The sequence below is a fragment of the Ictalurus furcatus genome, chromosome 1, assembly GCF_023375685.1.
Source record: "Ictalurus furcatus strain D&B chromosome 1, Billie_1.0, whole genome shotgun sequence".
Classification (NCBI taxonomy): Eukaryota; Metazoa; Chordata; class Actinopteri; order Siluriformes; family Ictaluridae; genus Ictalurus; species Ictalurus furcatus.
Window position 1 is genome coordinate 38,533,936 of NC_071255.1, and position 23,900 is coordinate 38,557,835.

The 23,900-nt window shown below is 45.4% G+C and overlaps 1 protein-coding gene across 2 annotated transcripts; it reads right to left on the reverse strand.

The window, feature by feature from the left end:
• Positions 1-952: 952 nt before the first annotated feature.
• Positions 953-23,565, reverse strand: capn15 (calpain 15). 2 transcript variants are annotated; one of them, XM_053637877.1, is made up of 12 exons: positions 22,931-23,565; positions 10,987-12,343; positions 10,498-10,706; positions 10,201-10,384; positions 9,433-9,656; positions 9,180-9,305; positions 8,541-8,693; positions 7,950-8,111; positions 6,527-6,741; positions 3,407-3,570; positions 3,118-3,296; positions 953-2,874 (listed from the first exon to the last, which is right to left on the reverse strand). In XM_053637877.1, exons 2-12 carry the CDS (start codon positions 12,319-12,321, stop codon positions 2,697-2,699), a joined length of 3,129 nt encoding a protein of 1,042 aa, XP_053493852.1. In that variant the 5' UTR covers positions 12,322-12,343; positions 22,931-23,565; the 3' UTR covers positions 953-2,696. The 2 variants fall into 2 exon arrangements, with proteins under 2 accessions (XP_053493852.1, XP_053493845.1); XM_053637870.1 differs by lacking the exon at positions 22,931-23,565 and adding an exon at positions 16,166-16,335.
• Positions 23,566-23,900: the final 335 nt, after the last annotated feature.

Genomic DNA, 23,900 nt, shown 5'->3' on the forward strand with positions numbered 1-23,900 from the left:
TAAACATTTAAATTCCAACTGCCAGCTGATGATGTCAGAGTGGGCATTACAGCAGCCAACCAATCAGCTTCACTTCAACTCACACACCAATGACTCTGTAGTCAGGGCACTGATCAGGGAGGCGGCTATTTTATGTTCTGCCTCAATCACAAAGTCCTTCCAGTGCACTGGAACATTCACTCCCTAAAAAATCCCACAATGCACCACAAAAACCAGGAAGCATCGATGCTCACTATGTTCCCTTACTGGAAATGACCATGTTTTCTGAAGCCTCTCAGCTCGAAACAAAATGGAGGACGAACTCTCAGCCAACTTCCGGCTACAAATGTAAGTAGCATGTAGTAATAAATTTATATGACATATAAAACTTAAATATTTTTACATTTTTAATTTTTGGGGACGTTTTACAACGCAAGTACATAGTCATGTCCCCAGAAAGATCGAGACAAACCCAACATAAGTGTGGATGTTGTAACGGGGATTCAAAAAGTGAAGCCAAAATGTCTGAGGCCCTCTAGTGGCTGGCTGCAGTACAACGTTTAACCCCAGACTTAAATTTTAAATTACTTCTACACAAATTATTTGGTGGAATAGTGTTCTGTCATTTCAGTGGACCCTGATCCACTGTCCAGTCCAGCCTCATGAACACACACACACACACACACACACACACACACACACACACACACACACACACACACACACACAAGGTTCTGGACAGTTCTGTAGCAAGTCATGTCTAAATTTAGTACTGCACTAAACTGTTTGAACAGACCCTCAGTGGGGAATTCCCTGCGGTTTCTTCAGTATGTTGCTCACTTTAATGTCTATGCTAGCTTATTATACTGATATGACTAGCAAACCAAAAAAAAAAAGCTTCAGAAACACAATGGACACACACACACACACACACACTGTATTTCCTTTAGTGAAAGAACATCTAATTTGCATATTCAGTAATAGGTTTTTTTATTAACAATGATCATTTACAGCTTTACACAGTATATTTCATATTTTATTTATATTTGTATGCATTTAGTCTAGTGTGTAAACCCCACCGCCAAAGCTATAAACCCCGCCCACACCACTGTGATGTCCAGCCCCATGTATGCAAGACCAGCCTATAAATCCTGAATTCTGTCCTCACAGCAATGCGCCACACCCATACACCTGTAAACCCCACCCCTACACATACAAGCGCCACCCCCACAGCAGTAAGCCCACTCTGTCAGATTAAAAATCTTTATTTGGTCCTGTGGAACCTGAGATAGGGAACCAAGCGTACAGAGTTCATCCTGATCTACCAGCACGCACGCACACACACACACACACACACACACACACACACACACACACACACACACAGATGAAGAACAGAGAGGGAGTGTGTGTGTGTGTTTAAGGGGAGAAAATGAGTGTGTCCAGAGGAAAATGCTTGCATGTTTAGCTTGTATGTGTCTATGAGGTAGGATGAGAGTGTACATGGTCAGTATTACTGAGTACACCATGGAGAGAGAGTATGATATGTTTGTTCATAAGGAGGAACAATAACGTGTGCATGTAAATATAGTGAGGACCCTGGGTGAGTGCAGGTATTATATATATATATATATATATATATATATATATATATATATATATATAAAAATATGTGAGTGTGTGTCTGTGCGCCAGCAGAGGGCACTACTGACCTGAATATATTAAACATGTAAAAAAGGACAGATCAAAAGAAACCATGGCAACATCCATCTGACCAATCAGAGCACTCCATTCCTCACCATCATTTTGTGCTTTTCTCACCACCTCGGCTTTATCACCAATAAATTAGCACAAACACACACAGTGTTCCAATACTGTTTTCAGCACTGCCTTGTTGACTTCTGCTTAATGACTAAAGTGTGCTTCACCTATAACTCTAACCCATATGTGAGTTACATCACGTAAACTGGCTGGCAAGCTAACTTGTTAAAGTTAAAACATAATAAAGCTAACCTGCTTGCTAATTAACAGCAAGCAGATTATAAAGTATCAACATTTTCCCTAATGACTCAACTTAAAACAGGAACACACTCCATACTAGATTGCTAATTACCTAGCATTATCTAACTAGCCATCTTGCTGACTAATTAGCATGCTAACTATCTGCAACAAACTCCTAAGTTTGCGTCATGTATTACAAGGACTAGCGAGTGTGCGAACTAACTAGCTGGTAACTAGCATCGGATAGAGAGATGGGGACCAAGGGACCAAGTCGTCAAGGGCTAGTGAATGGAACACAGCCATGGTTTCTACATGCTAGCATCACAGACACGTTCACTTCAAGTATTTCTCCCACAGGCTCCCTGATTGGTTGTGGCAAATTAAGCCCCACCCATATATGCTAATGAGAGCACATGACACAAAAGAAAATAAAAGACATTTAATTGGGTATTTAGACAGCCTGACACGCAGATATAAAAACGGAGGAGATGCTTGGACTTCCTGCAGGTTTGGCTCACACACACACACACACACACACACACACACACACACAGTGTGTATCAGTAATGGCGGTATCCTTGAGCTCATGTCCGTCCTTGTGTGTGTGTACGTGTGTGTTGCGTTTGGCTCCAGGAGCAGTCGTGTGATTGGATTGGCTCAGTAGTTCCGCTATGCTCCGCCCCTCATGAGTGTGTGTGGGCATATGTGGGCGTGTGTCAGAGTGGGCGGGGCTTGTGCAGTCCCTCTGTATCAGGTGTGAGCTGTGGCGAGTGTGTGGCTTTAGTGGGAGTCCAGTCGCCCAGATTGGCCTGCGCTGCTTTACGGTGAGCCAGACGGTGTGTGATGGAGAACCCAGCGTTCCCCTCCAACTGAGAGAGAACCACCAGAACCTGCCTGTGGAACACACACACACACACACACACACACACACACACAAATAAACACATGTAGTACACAAAGTCAAACACCAGATGGCAGTGTTGTCCCAAATCGCTACATCTTCATCTCCATAGTTGTCTTCTGTCCTGTCTCTCCATCCATCTGGTCTCTCAACATGTTTCTATCCCTGTCACTCATCCTGCGTCTCTCAGAATGCAGCGTGTGTGTGTGGGTGTGTGTGTGTGTGGGTGTGTGTACCTGTGTAGTGGTGGAACACTGTCTATAGTCTTCAGGCTGCCGCGTGTCGATACCACATTAAAGCTGTCTGTGCAGTCACATGACACATGCAAGTGGAACTTTGGGTGTCGGTTCTCCACGACGACGATAAGCCCCGCCCACCCATGAGTGAGGTAATAACACGTCATACCCTCACGGCCCTGAGAACAGGACAAGTGGAGTGAGAAAGAGAAGGAGAGATGTTTAAATGGTTTTTCAAAGTGTAAGTGTGTGTGTGAAAGTGTGTGTGCACATATGTACGCGTGTGTACCTCGTGTCTCTCTCCTTTATTCTCCGTCAGCAGTATAATGGCGTCGGCGAGCGTGGTTGCCGTGGCCTCGACCTGCTCCACCATCACCTGTCTGGAGCTGTAGATGGCCAAAATGAAGCCCGGAGAATCAGGACACGCCCGAGGGGGGGCAGTGGGGCTCGACACTGAAAACACACACACACACACACACACACACACACACACACACACAGGGACACACCAAAAACACACACACATTAAAATAAACAGTCTCACACAGAGTTGAGAGAGAACGACAGAAAGAGAGACAGACATGATGTAACGTAGTAAACCAGGACATGTCAAACTGGCCCGATATAGGTTCTAACCCGGCTCACGGAATGATTTAGGATCACCGTCTTCATTCATTATTCATTATATAACATATACTATATCGTTTAATTTAACGTTCCCTTGATTTATTCTCCACACGTCATTTACACCCCTCTAAAATGTTAAGTTACACAACATCCAAACATCACTCTTACGTGACAAATAACTCTGGTTAGTGCTTAAAGGAGATCTATTCACTTTTACATGGTGTGTGAAGAGAAGAGTGTCAGCAGTGTGTGTACACACCCACCCTACAACGGTAAAAATCCACACACTCCTCCTTTTAGATTCCCAATAAATCATAAACAGTGTCTCAAAATACACCCTAACGTGGAACAAGCCCCGCCCACAACTGGTGATGGACTCTGCCCTATTAGCATAGCTCCTCCCCTGAGTGAGCTGCACACAGTCGGACATGTTCTCCGTGCTATGATGAGAAGAACGTCTGAGCTTCGTAAGCGTTGTAAGTGTTCTGTTGTTTGTAAGAATGAACATCAGAGTCTTCATGTTCTCCGGCGTCAGAGCCACTGAACACAGTGGAGAAGTTTTATTTTGGAAGGAAATGTGCCCCGAAAATGCCTTAAATCATTTCACACCAGACTGCTTTGTGAACGTGGGTCAGTACAAAGCAGGATTTCTCAATCATGGATCAGTCCCAACTGTTCCTGATCCAGCTTCAGATCCAGAAGATGGAAGTATCACACTTTATATTTTGTGAATGTTTGTAAATCACCTTTCTGAACGAGCTCGTTAGCAGATTCCACGGCTAATGCAGCTAAAGTTACCGCTGTCTCTGATCGTATTCACGGAGACCAGAGCTCATTTTAATTTTTAACCTGAAAACACCTTTATTACGTACAGTACAGTACACTGACTGTGCTTTTGAGAACTGTGTACGGTTTCTGTGAACACAAGAGAATCTCCCGAATTTGCTGTTGCCGTAGTTTCTGAAGCACTTAAAAGGCACGGCTCTCTTCCGGAAAGGGGGCGGAGACCAGCAGCTCATTTGCATTTCAAGAGACACACATGAAAACAGCGTGTTTTTGCTTAAACCCAAAAAGGGGCATTTACAGCAGGGTAGAATAAATTATCTGTGGGGAATTTAGAGCCGAAACTTCACACACATTCTGGGAACACCTGAGGCTTATCCATCCATCCATCCATCCATCCATCTTCTATACCGCTTACTCCTTTTCAGGGTCACGGGGAACCTGGAGTCTATCCCAGGGAGCATCGGGCACAAGGCGGGGTACACCCTGGACAGGGTGCCAATCCATCGCCCAATCACACACACACACTCACACACCCATTCATACACTACGGACACTTTAGACATGCCAATCAGCCTACCATGCATGTGTTTGGACTGGGGGAGGAAACCGGAGTACCCGGAGGAAACCCCCGCAGCACGGGGAGAACATGCAAACTCTGCACACACATGGCCCCGGTGGGACTCGAACCCCGACCCTGGAGGTTCAATTCAATTCAATTCAATTTTATTTGTATAGCGCTTTTTACAATAGACATTGTCTCAAAGCAGCTTTACAGAAATATCAACATGGTATACAGATATTAAAGGTGCGAATTTATCCCAACTGAGCAAGCCACTGAGTGGCGACGGTGGCAAGGAAAAACTCCCTAAGATGTTTTAAGAGGAAGAAACCTTGAGAGGAACCCGACTCAGAAGGAGGTGCGAACGTGCTCACCACTAAGCCACCGTGCGCCCTCACCTGAGACATATATCTTATAAAAAGGCTTACAATAGGTCTCCTTTAACGTTTAACTTCTTAAACTTAAATACTGAAGACACATCACTGACGTTACACTCCTCCGCCATGTTTGCAGGTTGAATTCAGCCACAAAGCACAAGGAGTTGTGGGTAATATTAGCTGATTCACACTGAAAGAAGAACAGAAACACTAGACCATCCGGGTACATCTGGGGTCCTCATTTCAACATCTCGGACACTATTTAGGACGGATTTTACGCCAGTTGGGATGCGGCATGTGTCTACAAGAGCTCCTGAAGTACTGAATCCAACAGTACATGCAAAGCACCTGTCTAACTGTATCCTTCATCATACAAACACATCACGAAGGTAAGAAAATCCCTATTAACAGACACGAAGACTCAAGCTAACCCTGCACAGAGAACCAGCACTGCTCGGGAATGCTCTGGAGAATACCTGCAGCGTGGTATTATGAAGCTGCCGTCTCTCTCTGTGCTGCCGAGGTTTTAACAACGCTGACGGAAATGTGTCACAACACACAACACGAGGAGTCTGTTATTCCACTAGAGGGCAGGATGGAGTCATTTTTCATTATATTAGAAAGCTGAAAACTTTACACTGTCCCCATGTGTCCTTCTAAAAGGGGTGAAGAATGAGAATTGGGTCTAATGGGCTATTGTCTGTAGGTGACTAGTGAAATATAATCCCAATAAGACAGACGGAGAGATAATTATATTAATCCCAGAGGGAAGTTCACACATTACAGCAGCAGCAATTACTCAAATTCAAGGGGGGTGAATACTTTGTGTCACGTTTTTGTTAATGAATTTCAGTGTGTTGATGTGTTGTGTATGTGAGACATGTTCACTCTGTACCTTTGAGATGAACAGAAGGAAGGTGTTGTGTTATTGGTCACTAAACTGATGTTTTATTTCTGGACCAGTTCCCTCGACATCAGACGAAGGGCAGCGTGGCCCCTTACCTAAAATGAGTTTTAACACCCCTGCTGTGTGTGTGTGTGTGTGTGTGTGTGTGTGTACCTGGTGTTCCCCCGCTGTTCCAGTGGTTAAAGGCACAGCAGACGACGGCGTACTCTCCCGGCTCCAGCATCACGTCACAGCCTACGAACTTCTTCACCGCACGCTTACTGTGAGCCAGCAACCGGCCGAGCGTCAGCTTATTCCCGCTGGAGAACGAGGCCCGGAACACCATGATACACAGATCCAACAGGTGATTATCTGCGGAGTCGGAACGTCTGGGACAGAGAGGGAACACAGAGAAAACCCGGAACAGAACGGTCATGCAAATATAACTCAATCATACATCCATAAAATAATACATGTCTAAACATAAAAAAGAAAGAATCAATGGGTAAATAAATACATAAATAAATAAATAAAGTAAAACTGAAATAAGTAATGGGAGAAATAAGTCAATTAATAAACATCCACACTGAAAGAAATAACTAAAGCACAAGAGAGAAAGAATTCGTGGGTGAAATTAAAATGGAACAGATCCGTGAAATCCAGGATTTCACCTTTTTATCATTTTTCCAAATTATCACAGATTTTCCACACAAATGTGTGTGTGTGTGTGTGTGTGTGTGTGTGTGTGTGTGTGTGTAGTGTATTGTGTGTGTAGTGTGTGTGTGTGTGCATTGTGTGTGTAGTGTATTGTGTGCGTGTGTAGTGTATTGTGTGTGTGTAGTGTATTGTGTGTGTGTGTGTATTGTGTGTAGTGTGTGTGTGTATTGTGTGTGTGTATTGTGTGCGTGAGTGTAGTGTATTGTGTGCGTGTGTGTAGTGTATTGTGTGTGTAGTGTATTGTGTGTGTGTGTAGTGTATTGTGTGTGTAGTGTATTGTGTGTGTAGTGTATTGTGTGCGTGTGTGTAGTGTATTGTGTGTGTAGTGTATTGTGTGTGTGTGTAGTGTATTGTGTGTGTAGTGTATTGTGTGTGTAGTGTATTGTGTGCGTGTGTGTAGTGTATTGTGTGTGTAGTGTATTGTGTGTGTAGTGTATTGTGTGCGTGTGTGTAGTGTATTGTGTGTGTGTATTGTGTGCGTGAGTGTAGTGTATTGTGTGTGTGTGTAGTGTATTGTGTGTGTAGTGTATTGTGTGTGTAGTGTATTGTGTGCGTGTGTGTAGTGTATTGTGTGTGTAGTGTATTGTGTGTGTAGTGTATTGTGTGTGTAGTGTATTGTGTGCGTGTGTGTAGTGTATTGTGTGTGTGTATTGTGTGCGTGAGTGTAGTGTATTGTGTGTGTGTGTAGTGTATTGTGTGTGTAGTGTATTGTGTGTGTGTGTAGTGTATTGTGTGTGTAGTGTATTGTGTGTGTAGTGTATTGTGTGCGTAGTGTATTGTGTGTGTAGTGTATTGTGTGTGTGTGTAGTGTATTGTGTGTGTAGTGTATTGTGTGTGTAGTGTATTGTGTGTGCGTGTGTGTGTGTGTGTGTGTGTGTACCTGCTCCCCTCCTGGAACAGAGCGAACTCCAGGGCGGTTCTCTCCAGTACAGTCAGAGCGCTCACTGTGATTGGTCCACTTGCTCTGCTGGGGAACGAACCCTGCACACGCACCTCATGCCAGTCTGAGTGTATCTTACAGATATCCACTGAGTCAAAGTACCTACACACACGCACACACACACACACACACACACACACACACACACACACACACACACACACACACACACACAGAGAGAGGGGGTTATAGATACATGTCTGTGCTGTGGGTGTGAATAAAACATGAGCTGTAAGGAGTGGCTGTCTATATTTCAGTCCTGCAGTGTGTGTATGTGTGTGTGTGTGTGTATGTATGTGTGTGTGTGTGTGTGTGTGTGTGTGTGTGTGTGTGTGTGTATGTGCGTGTGTGTGTATGTGCGTGTTATCAACACTGATCAGCAGTTCAGTATCTTAGCGATACCACTAAGTTCATTACAGTGTATTTATCAGTAAGTCCTGACATGCACATCACTGATCTAACCTGGACTCTGTTCTGATGAATCAGTAAATCTGATGTATTGATAATGTTTTAAAAGTACTGATTACTGACTTGATGAAGTCTCCGTACTCCATCCAGAACACTCCCTCGCTGCTGCCGTGAGCCATCAGCTCATGTCTCAAGTGCTGTGGCCAATCAGGCCACTCATCTGACCATGAGCCGTTCCAGGAGAACCTCCCCCATGGGTTCCTCAGACGCAGCAGCCTGGAACAGACACAAAACAATATAAAGACCGGGAAAAACAGCAAGAATACTGTACAACAGATCAATCCAGAATCTTACACTAACTCAGAACCCCAGAGTTTGATAAGTACAGCTAGCTAGAACCTTGCAGTATAGAACAATCTGTACCCCTGCAGAACGTTCTAGAAATTTGTGGAATAAATCCCAGAGAACATTGGGGAACAGAATAATCTAGAAGCCTGAAAACTGTAACAATGCAGGATGATGAGAATGATCCAGAATCTTATCATACAGAACCAGTTCTAGAACCTTGCACAGCATTACTACATAGGATCTCGCTGAGCAGAAGAACCTATACACCTGCACCACAGAAACCCTCTAGAACTGTGCAGAAGAGAACCCCCTAAAGAACACTGGGGACAACAGAACAATCTAGAAATGTGCAGAACAAAATCTAGAACATAACTGAATAAAAATATGTGTTTTGTGAGTGTGTGTGTTAGTTACCTGTAGCCTTGAACGTCCCGGACATCCAGGATGGAGTAGGCGTGTCGTGGACGGAGCCCCAGAGACTCGTATACGGCATCGTCGACCTTCATGTTCCCGCCACCACATGACGCCCCCATCAGGAAACTGAGTAAGAAATAAACCAATCGTAAACAAGATCCAACCATGACAACCAATCACATGGACACTAATGTAACTAGTATATTTTCTGTGTGTTTGTGTGTGTGTATAACATTTGTGTTATATGTGTTACCCCGCCTCCTTGGAGCTGATCATCTTGGCCCAGATGAGGTCGGTGTCGATGGGTTCCTCCCGCGGGTTGGTGTTGTTCACCTGCAGGTTGAGGCTGTCACATGGAGCTCCAGTCAGAGTGGCCAAACCCTCGATGGCTCGACCAGCCTGCAGCGCAAAATACGAACCATGCAGCTTCGCCAACGCCTTCTCTATCAGAGCCACCCACAACTGTCTCCTCTGGGCCTGGAGAGAGAGAGAGAGAGAGAGAGAGAGAAAGACCGAGACTGAGATTACTATTATTATTTAAATGTTTTTATTCTAGATGATGGATGGACTGACAGATAAAGGATGGATAGATGAATGGAATGATCCTTGGTTTAATGGCTAGACTGTGGCGTGAATAGATATAGAATACACAGATAGATACCTGGATGGAAAACTGGCTACTTGCTTAGATGGGAGGCTATACAGATGGATAGATACTTGTATGAACATATATATCGTTAGATGGATGGATGGATGGATGGATAATTGGAGCTATGGATGGATGCATGCATAATTGGAGGGATAGCTGAATACTTGGAGAGATGGATGGATGCATAGTTGGGAGGGATAGATGGATAATTGGAAGGAATAACGGATGGATGGATGGATAATTGGGAGGGATAGCTGAATACTTGGAGGGAGGGATGGATGGATAATTACTGCAGATGAGCGGACTTATCATTGCTTTGGACACACACATGTACACATACACACACACACACACACACACGCGTACACACACCTGTGAGAACAGCAGGTATCCGTACTCATCACACGGCAGCATGTCGTCCACCAGCACCGTTGTCCACGTTCCATCTTTACACAGTCGAACCTGATACGCTCCCTCAGGACAGATTGAGCGAGTGATCATCACTCGCTCCACCAGCTCAGGACGCTCCGCTAACACAGCCAATGCACTCAAGAACCTCACGCACACACACACACACAACACGCACACACATGCAGTATTGACTCATTATAAATGTAAGGACACTGATTATCAAAACCTAATACACACACAGCCTCCTCTGTCTCTTACCAGCAGTTACCCAGAAGCCCTTGTAGGATATCAGATGGGCGGGGCGTTCGGAACACTGACCACTTCACCCCACGATCCTTAAAGTTGTTGCAGTTGATCTCGTGTGGGCGGAGCCACTTTTTGATTCGCTGCTGGACGCTGTCACTCTCCGGGAAGCCCACTGATCTGGGACCAGGAGGAAAACTGTCATCCACGAAGTTCACTGCGTTCTGAAACACACGGAAGACGAACGTTCTCACTGAAAGAACATGTCTTAGTTTGTGTCTTGTGGGCATGTTAGGGGCGTGGCTCATTATTGGACATGCCCATAAAGAATTATTAGTCCATGTTGCTACATGCTACATTACTACTGGACTACTATTAGAAAACAGTTCTGCTGTCAGTTTAACACACTATGGTCAGCAGCATGTCGGATAATTTCCATACATCATTTAGTTAAGAGAGTTAATTATAGTGGAGTCCCGTATCCACCCCCCATCACACACACACCTCTCTGCAGAAGCTGACAATGTTCTCCCACAGTTCTTTAGCCTCCCCCTCATCTGTTTTCCTCCGCTGTTCCACATGAACGCTCTCTCTGCGGCGTAGTGCCTTCACCTTTCTGGTTCTCAAGTAGCGTTGAGCTGTGTGACATGCCACACAGTGCTTCACACACACCTCGTTTAGCAGTGTGCATGCTGGACATGCCCACTTCTCCCCTTGCCCTGTTCCTCGAGGTGTGTGTGAGGTCTTTTTAGTGAAGGGCTCAGAGAACCCGTGAAGTTTGGAGGTTCCACATGCACTGCAGTGCCCCGACCCTGTAGGATTCCGCAACGTGCACTTGGAACATGCCCATGACGTAAAGTCAGGACTTGAGGGTGTGGCTGGAGTGAATCGAACAGATTCACCAAGGACATCGATGACATCTGCACTCGGCCCCGTCCCCTGGCGTGGTCCTCTACAGGCATCACAACGTCCTGCTGAAGATACCGAAGGACCAGAAGGAGCCGAGCATCCGGGACATTTCCAAGACGGTGGGGCTGGATGGTTAGGACTTGGCTCCTCCTCTTCAAGCACACTAAGGCGTTTGATTGGTTCTGAGGAAGGGAGAGGCTTAGGTTTGGAGGCGGGTCCAGTTGAGGGGGAAGTAGGGGGTGGGACTTCGCGTCTGCTGCGAGGAACAGGATTATTTTGCAAAGAGGACAAGGAAGGAGGAAGGAAGTTGGTGTTGTTAGGAGGTGGAGATGGTGTCTGAGAAGGGGCAGGGTTAGGAGGCGAGTCTTCAGTGAGATCAATAAGGACTGCCCCAGCATTTTGTGCAGGAAACCCAGACACTGGCGTCCGGACTTCCGGAACTACCAGTGCCTCGGGTGGGATTTTGGGAAGCGAAAGTTTCCTTGGGCCACCGCAGGCTGAGCAGGACATCGCTGTGGGTGTATTCACAAGGGTGCAGCGAGGACACGCCCATCCTGATACCACACCCACTTCAGTGTTTCCTACTTCCCCATTAGGCTCAGACTTCTTTATCAAGTCCTCATCCACATGCTGCCGTTTCGGCTCGGAGTTGGAAGTAATGGGTTCTGAGATGGAGGGAGAGGAAGAAGAAGGGGTAGGGCCATTTGTCGAATTGGGTGGCGCCCCACAGACTGAGCACGCCCCTGATGCGCTGTGATTGGTCAGTGTGCAGCGCGGACAGGTCCAGCAGCTGCTGAGGCGCAGAATTCTGTTCAGATCAGGTTTGTTCCGTGGTGCCTCACAGATGGAGCAGCGTGGAGACCCCGCCGTGTTTAAGAAGGTACAACGAACGCACGACCAATCAGAACCAAGAACAATGGCCTCCATCATCGACCCGCGGGAGTGAGAGAGACTGAAGGAGAAACAAAAAGAAATAAATTAACTGCTATACACCAACAATATAAATACACACACAAACTAAATGTAAGATTAAGCCAAGCATAGTTCGAAGAGATTCCCCATCAACGCCCACACACTGAGTAAACCCAACAATCCCAAAACTCCAAGCAGGTCCTGCTGAGAGACGATGATCACACACAATCATCAAGAGAAGAGAAACGCTTTAAAAAAAACAAATCCGCTTCAAATGTATAAAATCCTCTGAATCCTGCAGAGATGTTCCATCAGCAAAGCCCTCGCTCTTATCTTAATCCTCTTCATAAACTTGTTTAGATCATCACTTAAAACAGCACACACACACACACACACACACACACAGAGTATACCGCAGTCCCAATGCAAACAACCCAAACCTGAACCTTAGACCCGTACACCTCAGACTCAGGTCTAGAACGGAACAGAAAGGATATACTTTGTGTAATTGATAATCTCTACAGGTGTTAGCATCTTATGCTGAATGTGGCATCAAAATGTCAGATTTCTGACAATTACACACATCTTTACCCTCCTACACACATGTTCTAATATGTCGTTGTCTGTCCTTGACTCTGTTACCTTACTGAAATGTCTATATGCACAATGACTGTGTTTACAAGCAAAGAGTTTCACCAATCCGTATGAATTCAGCCTGACTGCTGATTCCTAATGAACTTTTTCATATGGATCCCAAACTAGACCCTCTGGATAATTTGTATTGATTAGACACCTTACATGTAATCAGATCCAAAGTACATGGACATGAAACATGACATTATCTATAAGTATAATAAAGGTTTCCACCACTTCTTTTAATGAAATGTTCTGCATCCTCAGGATTTTATTTTATTAAAGTGCTGCATCTGCTTTAATATGTTCACAGCTATTTTAAATACAAGGTTGAGTCAAATGAAAACCTAAGAGATGTGAGATGAATGAGAGAAACAGACTGCGTGCAGCTGTAATTTACGTGAGTCATCAGCGATCACTCACGCAACTCTCATGGAGTCGGAGGAAGATCTATCATTGCTTTATGTCTCAGAGAACATTCAGGAACACAAACAATCAGATGTCATTTTTATTGTAAGTTCTAGTCCAATGAAAATGAGGTGAGGCCATTTCTCAGAAGTGCTCAGATCTAGAGAAATGATCTCCTGTTACACCACAATTCCTGTAGCGCAATCCCACAAGCCAGATTTTGGCCTACTGCTTGTTCCTCCACCTCAGCAATGTTATGTTCCAGTGCTGTGAACACCACTTTGAATGCTGCAGAAGAATATGATTCATATGAAATCGTTCATTCTCCCACCCAAACATTGCCTCAAGAGCTCAGATTCTGTGTTTTTCTCCTTCCATCCATCTCCGAAGACCTGGAATCTAAAGCTGCACCTTCTAATCAATTATAGGACTAGAACAGCACGAGGGCAAAGAAAACGACCAAAGAAACCGAAGCTCTAACGAGTCTACAGTGTCACAGCGTCACGCAACAACCCGAACTTCTGTTCAGTTCTGTGAGAAACACCGAGTGATCTTCCTCAGTATTGATGCAGGTTCAACATGAGGTTCCTCTCTGCTTCCATTCCACGTGCATCTCCAGACTTCCTGTCTACACCAGGGTTTCACACAGCGCTATTCAGAAGTTACGTGAGAGTCGCACACTCTGGGGCGGAGTTTATCTAAACAGAGGCGTGTCTGGAGTTACACGCGATTGTGCGCTGGATCAGGTGCTATTCTCTGTGCTGCTGAATAACGAGTGTGGAAGACGTTTTGTTCAATTAAACCAGTGATTAATGTGAGACTTACAGCTAGCACTGCTCCTGCAGAAATATACTAGTGATACACTTATCTTATAAGATATTATAAGATATCTAGTGATATCTTTTTTCTCCCTCTCTCCTTTCGCCGAGCCCCACATGAATTTATGGAGATACTAGAGATCCAGATCCTTTCTGCCTCTGGATGGAGCTCAAATCTTCTCTAATTCCAGACTGCTGGGACTACGGCTGCTCCTAAGGCCATACAGACTTCATATAAATCCATAATGAACTTTTTCACACTATCTGTTGTTACCCAGATGAGGATGGGTTCCCTTCTGAGTCGGGTTCCTCTCAAGGTTTCTTCCTCTTAAAACATCTTAGGGAGTTTTTCCTTGCCACCGTCGCCACTCAGTGGCTTGCTCAGTTGGGATAAATTCGCACCTTTAATATCTGTATACCGTGTTGATATTTCTGTAAAGCTGCTTTGAGACAATGTCTATTGTAAAAAGCGCTATACAAATAAAATTGAATTGAATTGAATACACGAGACTCCTGTTAGATTTATTATTTTAACACTCGCCATCTTCTCTTTCACAGATCAACAGATCAGTCCTTTATCTTTCAGTTTTAAATCCTCTCTCGCTTTTATGTTGCCTTGTATTGCATTTCATACAAAACCTGACATTTCCTTCTACACTAATATTTTCCATTCCAGGTCTAAAGGGTAGAGTTTCTGTTTAAACACAGTGATTTAGAACCACACACACACACACACACACACACACACACACAAGGCCAACTCTAACACACTACAACACCACAGTACTACTCTATTATTCACTAACAACACAAAACACACACGTGGCTGTGCTGGCTGTGATATCGCCTCATGTAGAGACACTTGGCCGAACAGCAGTTAGCACTGACTCTACAATCTCACACACACACACACACACACACACACACACGAACAAACACACACACCACTATATATAGTAGGATGAGGGCCAGATCTTATGTTGGTGTTAATGATTGGAACTTAGTCTCCAAATGTCCTGCTGTGTGTGTGTGTGTGTGTGTGTGTGTGTGTGTGTGTGTGTGCGTGTGTGTGTTTGAGAGAGACAGAGAGAAACACCAATGATTAAAAGCTACAATTTTTTGTTATTACTATTAAATTTAATTGAGAGTGTTCTGCAGCTCTGAAATTCAGTGTGCTAGAACCCTATGCTAAGTATTACACAGCTCTAGAACTTTGTGTTGAAGGTTCTGGAGCTCTAGAACTGTGACCTGAGTTTTAGGCAGTTCTAGAACTTTGTGTTGAAGGTTCTGAAGTTCTAGAGCTCAGAGTCGAACATCCTGCAGCTCTCAGATTCAATACCAAGCATTCTGCAGTGCTAGAACTTTAAACTGTGTGTTCTACGGCTCTGGAACTCCAAGCTGAACATTCTGCAGAGTTCATTTTTAGTAAATACTACCATACTAAACACAAACACACACACACACACACACAGAATGGTACAGTGTATGAATAAATAATGCTCTCAGTCTCTCCAGGTGAAAGATCAATACAGTGGTGCCAGTTTGATTCAGCAGAATACTTCTTCCTCCATCATCTTCCTCACAATCAGCCTGCTTAAATACACTATATGGCCAAAAGTAAGTGCACCCCTGATCATCACACCCATATGTGGTTTTTCCCCAAACTGTTACCACAAAGTCTGAAGCACACAGTTGTATAGAACGTCTCTGTACGCTGTAGCGTTACAGTTTCCCTTCACTGGAACTAAGAGGAACCCAAACACTGTTCCAGCGAGACACACAGTGCACAAAGCGAGCTCCATGAAGACGTGGTGTGTGAAGGTTGGAAGGAGGTAGAACTCCTCGAGTGTCCTGCACAGAACCCTGACCTCAACCCCACTGAACACCTTTGGGATGAACTGGAACTGGAGTCTCCTCACATCATCATCAGCACCTCACCTCATCCTCACTAACACCGCCTCAACATCCCAATATGTTTGTGTGTGTGTGATGGTGTGTGTTACCTGCGCGGGCGGTGGTGTGTGTGATGGTGTGTGTGTTCTCGGCTCCCCCACACTGGGCTGCTGTGACTGTTCCGTATCCAGCCCACAGGCGGCGTCGCTGGGTATGACGACCTGCTGAACCCGTGCTCAGGCTCCGCCTCTGTCGTCAACGATGACGCCGAGCTCCCCATTGCCACAACAGGCCCCTCCCCCTCCCCACACACACCTCGGAGAGTAATAGTCAAGTGTTTTCAGCCAGCACCTCAATCAGTCCTGTTCTATCAGTCTCCATTTCACCCACACACACACTCAGTGCGGAGTCACAGAACTCAACATGGCTGCCACGCCAATGCTCCAGCAGATCCAGTGCACAAGGTAATGTCCCAGAATTCTGTGCTGTTCCTTGTGATGTTCCCACTTCCTGTTTGTTTAGAGTAGAGAGAGTGGGACAGCACTGATCCTGAGAGAGCACCCCTTCACCTCTCTCACACACACAGTCCAGAACACCACCTGTCTAAAGCTGTATGTTTGTGCCTGTTATAGTTGTGTTATGGACTCGAAGAACACTACAGCTCTCTTGTGTGTGTGTGTGTGTGTGAGAGTGAGTGAATATGTGTGTGAGTGAGTGAGTGTGTGCGTGTGAGTGAGTGAGTGAGAGAGAGAGAGAGAGAGAGTATAAGTGATGCTGCAGCTGCTTTGGGGATTACATTCCCACATCACATTCCAATTTGACACACACACACACACACACACAACTAGAAGTGCGCGTGAAGCGGTGTGCCTATGGTTAGGTGTGTGTTACTTGTACTTGTGTGTGTGTGTGTGTGTGTGTGTGTTGCTGAGTCTGTCCCAGATTTCCGTTACTGTGTGTTTATAATCCCTCCTCTGTTGTCTCGCGCTGCTGTGTCCCGGTTACTGCCGTCTTCGTCTTCTTCTTCGCGCTTCCGGGTTTAAAGGGAGGGCTCGTGCTCGTCCGTTTTTAAAAAGGAAGGAAAATCAAAGTTTCCGACCGTTAAACACCGCAGTGTTGTTTATAATCCGTTTAAACCTGAAACTAAACATAAAATAATAATGTTGACACGGTCTCGTGCAGCGCGTCTCTCGCCTCTCAGTCGCGCGCGCTCGCGTTATGTAGCTATTATTATGATCACCAGGGCCTTTGAAGCTCGAGCGCGTGCGCTACCCTTATCCCCTTCTCTCGCGCTGGCTGACTGCAAACCGGCGAATCGAATAAACAGCGCGCGTGCTGAATAATCCGCCTCGCGCGCTCCTACTCCTACAACGGAAATCCTGAGGATGATGATGGAGTCCCACACGAAGGTTTCCGGTAATCCTGTAAGCAGTGACCTGTCCGCATGCAGCAGGAGCAGCGCGCGCCGCACCGGGTTTATCCTCATACAGCTGCTGCAGCAGCGCGAGCTCCCTCACCCTCACTACACCACACACTGCACATCCTCGGTGTGTGTGTGTGCGCGCGCACTGTATGTGTGTGTATGTGTGTGTTTATGCAGAGTGTGTATCCTTGTTCTTCTTTCTATGAGCTTGCATGCGCGCGCTCTCTCTCTGATCTGGATTATTGCGAGTCAGCAGCGCGCATGCGCAAACAAACTCATTCTTCCAAACCAGCCGGGATCTTGTTCAATAAATCGGTTGCTCCTCCCACCAACATACACACGCGCGTGCACGTAATCATTTTAGTGACGTCAGAATGTCAGATCCAGGGATGGGAAGGTTACTTTAAAAATATATTCCCTTACAGTTACAAATTACTTTTAAAAAAATATCATCAGTAACGTAATCCAAGTCTCACAATGTGAAAGTAATGTAATCTGATTATTTGTGGATTACTTCAAGGTCACATGTGTAAATAAAGTCAAGAGAAAAGCAGTATGATCTAAAACACTTTTATTTAGAGGTTAAAACATGTTCAATGTTTGGATTTGTTTTAATAAAATAAATAAATAAAAGATCACTGTCCCTGATGCGGGTAACATTACACCATATTCTGCTTTTCCAAAAAGAGGATCCTTTTTTTGTGTGTGTCTTAATTAGCGTTCAGAACAGTGTTACTATGAATACAGACTTTTATACACTGGAAAAGACACACTATTAGCATCATATAAATAAATATAAATAAATAAAATTGGGTTCACTCTGCACACACTTCACATTTTTTCCTACATTCTTTTGAATGTATATGAAATAAAATAAAACATCAGACACTGCGAGTGAACCTTCTGCCGTCATTTACACATTTGAATGGCCATGTAATATAAAGCAGTGCGATAAGATAAGATTAAAAATGACCTTATATGGTCATGGGCGTTGTTTCGACTCAGGACAGCTTCATTCGCTGCTATTGTAGCATAACTGTTTAACACCGAACACATCGCTTCACCTTCACGCGCTCGTTGAAAGGAGGATAACGGTCTAGAGGCAGGAATTTGCCCAATAGTTGTTGCAAGTCTTTTATAATCGACCAATCGGTGTGCGAGGAGGCGGGACTTACTGAGAGGGTTAAAGCAATGCAAACGTGATGCAGTATTAGACCATAAACACATCATAATGAAACTAAAGCAGAATCCCGGACATTTTCTCATATTTAGGTCTGAAAAAGAGGACTTACTGTCCCCTAACAAAAACATTTCAGAGAACAATCTGTGTTCATTTCTACCAAATTAACTTTCTGTGAAATTTATTAGTGCATGCTCCAGGAGGTTCTCATGTGAGTCACGACTGGCAAGAGAGAACCAGAACTAGAATCAAACAGCTGTGTGTATACTGGTGTGTCAAAAGATTCATTTCTTTAGTTTTAAATATAGAAAACTGTAATCCTGATAATATTCCCATTTTCACTAAACGTACCTGTAACCTGATGACTTTGTTCTGTAACGGATTACAGCTACGGGTTTTATCCTGATTACGTAACGCTGTTACACGTATTCCGTTATTCCCCAAACCTGCTCACAACACAGATCTAACACTAATCTCACACACACACACACACGGAAAGCTACACTTTATCAGTAGAATGTTTTTTTCCCCCATATTATGTTGATTAATTATTAAAGCTGATGGATGCAAACCAGTGGGTGAAACACACACAGACGCACGCACACACACACACGTATAAAAACACAAACACACCAAACACAATTTTCTATTTAAAACAACTTCACAACTAGGTAAAGATACAAACACAACTGAAAGCCCTAAATGCACATTATCTTAAAGCCATCATATCAGTACGAGTTCTGTCACATCCCACACCCGAGAGGCGGAACCACAACCGCATCATCTCACCTACACAACTCCACACATCACCTGACTGACAACTACACAATCACACAAACTATGCACACATCACACCATACAGCAGGAGCCAGTTAACAATGTCACCCTGGTCAGGAATGTCTTCTGTGTCAGAAGCTGCTTTCATTTTACACTGGAGCTACAAGGCTAATATAAGTTCCCGGGCCGTGGCGGGGTTCGGACAGAAAGTTCCCGGGCCGTGGCGGGGTTCGGACAGAAAGTTCCCGGGCCGTGGTGGGGCGGGGTTCGGGCAGAAAGTTCCCGGGCCATGGCGGGGTTCGGACAGAAAGTTCCCGGGCCGTGGCGGGGTTCGGACAGAAAGTTCCCGGGCCGTGGCAGGGTTCGGACAGAAAGTTCCCGGGCCATGGCGTGGTTCGGGCAGAAAGTTCCTGGGCCGTGGTGGGGCGGGGTTCGGGCAGAAAGTTCCCGGGCCATGGCGGGGTTCGGACAGAAAGCTCCCTGGCCGAGGCGGGGTTCGGGCAGAAAGTTCCCGGGCCTTGGCGTGGTTCAGGCAGAAAGTTCCTGGGCCGTGGCCGGGCGGGGTTCGGACAGAAAGTTCCCGGCCCGTGGCGGGGTTCGGACAGAAAGTTCCCGGCCCATGGCGGGGTTCGGACAGAAAGTTCCCGGCCCGTGGCGGGGTTCGGACAGAAAGTTCCCGGCCCGTGGCGGGGTTCGGACAGAAAGTTCCCGTCCCGTGGCGGGGTTCGGACAGAAAGTTCCCGGGCCGTGGCGGGGCGGGGTTCGGACAGAAAGTTCCCGGCCCATGGCGGGGTTCGGACAGAAAGTTCCCGGCTGTGGCGGGGCGGGGTTCGGACAGAAAGTTCCCGGCCCGTGGCCGGGCGGGGTTCGGACAGAAAGTTCCCGGCCCGTGGCGGGGTTCGTACAGAAAGTTCCCGGCCCATGGCCGGGCGGGGTTCGGACAGAAAGTTCCCGGCCCGTGGCCGGGCGGGGTTCGGACAGAAAGTTCCCGGCCCGTGGCCGGGCGGGGTTCGGACAGAAAGTTCCCGGCCCGTGGCCGGGCGGGGTTCGGACAGAAAGTTCCCGGCCCGTGGCGGGGTTTGGACAGAAAGTTCCCAGGCCGTGGTGGGGTTCAGACAAACAGGAAGGTTTAATGAAAATGTTCTCACATGGTACAGCTAGTCAGGATTGTATTGAAAATAGAATTAGTGGGATCACTGCATCTCTAATTTAAAGTTTAGTTCTACATGTTGGATCAGGTCCTAACAGAACACAGAACACTCTCAAAACTCAAAAAGAATTTGGAAAACAAAAGTAACCACACCTTAAGAACACATGACATCATCATCACCTGCCATATAGATATGATTCAGAGACAGAAACTACCAACCACAAATCAGAGGAAACTACATAATATTTTCTGTCACAACAACACACACACACACACACACACACACACACACACACAGAACAACCACACAATTTCCCGGAGACTTGCTTCACAAAAACCAGAAAACCATCCTAACTGGTCTGACAGGTAACCTATCTACACACACACACACACACACACACTTTTTACATGAGTCAGAGAGAAAAGACGTATGCAATGTCTGTCATTACATGCATGGTGAATAAGAATCTCATTTTTATTTCTCACACACACACACACACACGTGTCTGTGTTATAAATCAACAGTAGCCTTTTCTTAGTCAATTCATTATAATGTTTGCATACAGAGATGTCAGACACACTGTAATTCCAGTTATTCCTTCATCTCTATTATTTACATAATATAATTATCTTACACTAAATATTTTATTCTATTATCACACTAACACACTACAACACACTGTAACACACTACAACACACTGTAACACACTCCAACACACACTGTACCACACAAACACACTCCAACACACACTGTAACGCACAAACACACTCCAACACACACTGTAACGCACAAACACACTCCAAAACACACTGTAACACAAACACACTCCAACACACACTGTAACGCACAAACACACTGTAACACAAACACACTCCAACACACACTGTAACGCACACACACTCCAACACACACTGTAACGCACAAACACACTCCAAAACACACTGTAACACAAACACACTCCAACACACACTGTAACGCACAAACACACTGTAACACAAACACACTCCAACACACACTGTAACGCACAAACACACTCCAACACACACTGTAACGCACAAACACACTCCAAAACACACTGTAACACAAACACACTCCAACACACACTGTAACGCACAAACACACTCCAACACACACTGTAACGCACAAACACACTCCAACACACACTGTAACGCACAAACACACTCCAACACACACTGTAATGCACAAACACACTCCAACACACACTGTAACAGACAAACACACACACACCAACACACACACACACACTCCAAAACATACTGTACCACACTCTGAAACACACTACCACACTGTACAACACTCTGAAACACACTACCACACACTGTACAACACTCTGAAGCACACTACCACACACTGTACAACACTACCACACACTGTACAACACTCTGAAGCACACTACCACACACTGTACAACACTCTGAAACACACTACCACACACTGTACAACACTCTGAAACACACTACCACACAGCACAACACTCTGAAACACTGTACCACACTCTGAGACACACTACCACACACTGAAACACACTCTGAGACACACTACCACACACTGTACCACACACTGAAACACACTACCACACACTGTACCACACTCTGAAACACACTACCACACAGCACAACACTCTGAAACACACTACCACACACTGAAACACACTACCACACACTGTACCACACTCTGAAACACACTACCACACACTGTACCACACTCTGAAACACACTACCACACACTGTACCACACTCTGAAACACACTACCACACACTGAAACACACACTGAAACACACTACCACACACTGTACCACACTCTGAAACACACTACCACACACTGAAACACACTACCACACACTGTACAACACACTATACCATGCTCTGGAACACACAACCACACACTACAACACTCTGAAACACACTACCACACACTTTGACACTAAAAAAAACACTAACGCACTGAAAACACACTATAAAACACACTAAAACACACTTTGAAGCTAAAAAAAAACACTGAAAACACACTATAAGACAGTCTACAACACACTGTAACACACTATAAAAGTCTACAACACACTGTAACACACTATAAAAGTCTACAACACACTGTAACACACTATAAAAGTCTACAACACACTGTAACACATTATAAAACAGTCTACAACACACTTTGAAGCTAAAACCCCACTACGACTGAAGGACAGATTATAACACACGGTGACACACACTGAAACCCGGAATAAAGACGCCAGTAATCGGTACTCTATGGACAGTTTCGGTGAAACCGGTGTGTTTGTTCAGGTTCCTGAAGCAGAGAGACCCTCTCAGTACACTTACCGGGACAGGGACGAGGCGATACACACTTCCTGTGCTTTATTTGGGGTTATTTGAGTCTATAAGGCGACTCCTCTCCGGGATAAAGTCTGTGCTCCTCCGTCACCCAGTAAAACCCCTCCGGTGTGGAGCTCCAGTCCTCCGGGTGAGCGCTGAGCGGCGGTCAGTCCTCATGTCTCTGCGGGCTTCTCCTCACTCTTCCCGGGCATGCTGAGACCTGCCGCCTCGCGGAGCTTCACAAACCCCAGATCTCTGTCTTCTCTCAGCGGAGGATTAGTTCTCTTTGTTAAAAACACTTCAGGAGCCTGTCAGGTTCCTCCGCGGACAGTTTCAGAACAGAAACAGAAAGAAGACAATAAACCGAAGGCTGCGCGAACACTCGGCAGGAAGCGGCTCTCGCGCGGATTGTGCGTAAACACCGTTAGAGAATACGGACACAGCGGACGCCGTTTCCCACAATGCAACTCGGTGTTTGGGACGGATACATACCCGGATGTGGTTACCGCGGGCCACGCACTGTAACACACACTCACTTAATAACACATTGTATCACACACTGTAACAAACAATCACTTAATAACACACTGTATCACACAATCACTTAATAACACACTGTAACACACAATCACTTAATAACACACTGTATCACACACTGTAACACACACTCACTTAATAACACACTGTATCACACACTGTAACACACTGTATCACACAATCACTTAATAACACACTGTATCACACAGTGTAACACAATCACTTAATAACACAGTGTAACACAATCACTTAATAACACATTTTATCTCACACTGTAACACACACTCACTTAATAACACACTGTATCACACACTGTAACACACAATCACTTAATAACACACTGTAACACACAATCACTTAACACACTGTATCACACACTCACTTAATAACACACTGTATCACACACTGTAACACACAATCACTTAATAACACACTGTAT

Bases quoted from the DNA above. Each gene is read 5' to 3' on its own strand.
- capn15 (XM_053637870.1), bottom strand. From the start codon at position 16,335: ATGGGGAGCTCGGCGTCATCGTTGACGACAGAGGCGGAGCCTGAGCAC. The intron at 6,742-7,949 runs GTACACACACAC...TCTCTGTCCCAG, and splicing joins CTGTTCCAGGAGGGGAGCAG to ACGTTCCGACTCCGCAGATA. The intron at 2,875-3,117 runs GTACACACACCC...TGTGTTCCACAG, and splicing joins AGTGTTCCACCACTACACAG to GCAGGTTCTGGTGGTTCTCT.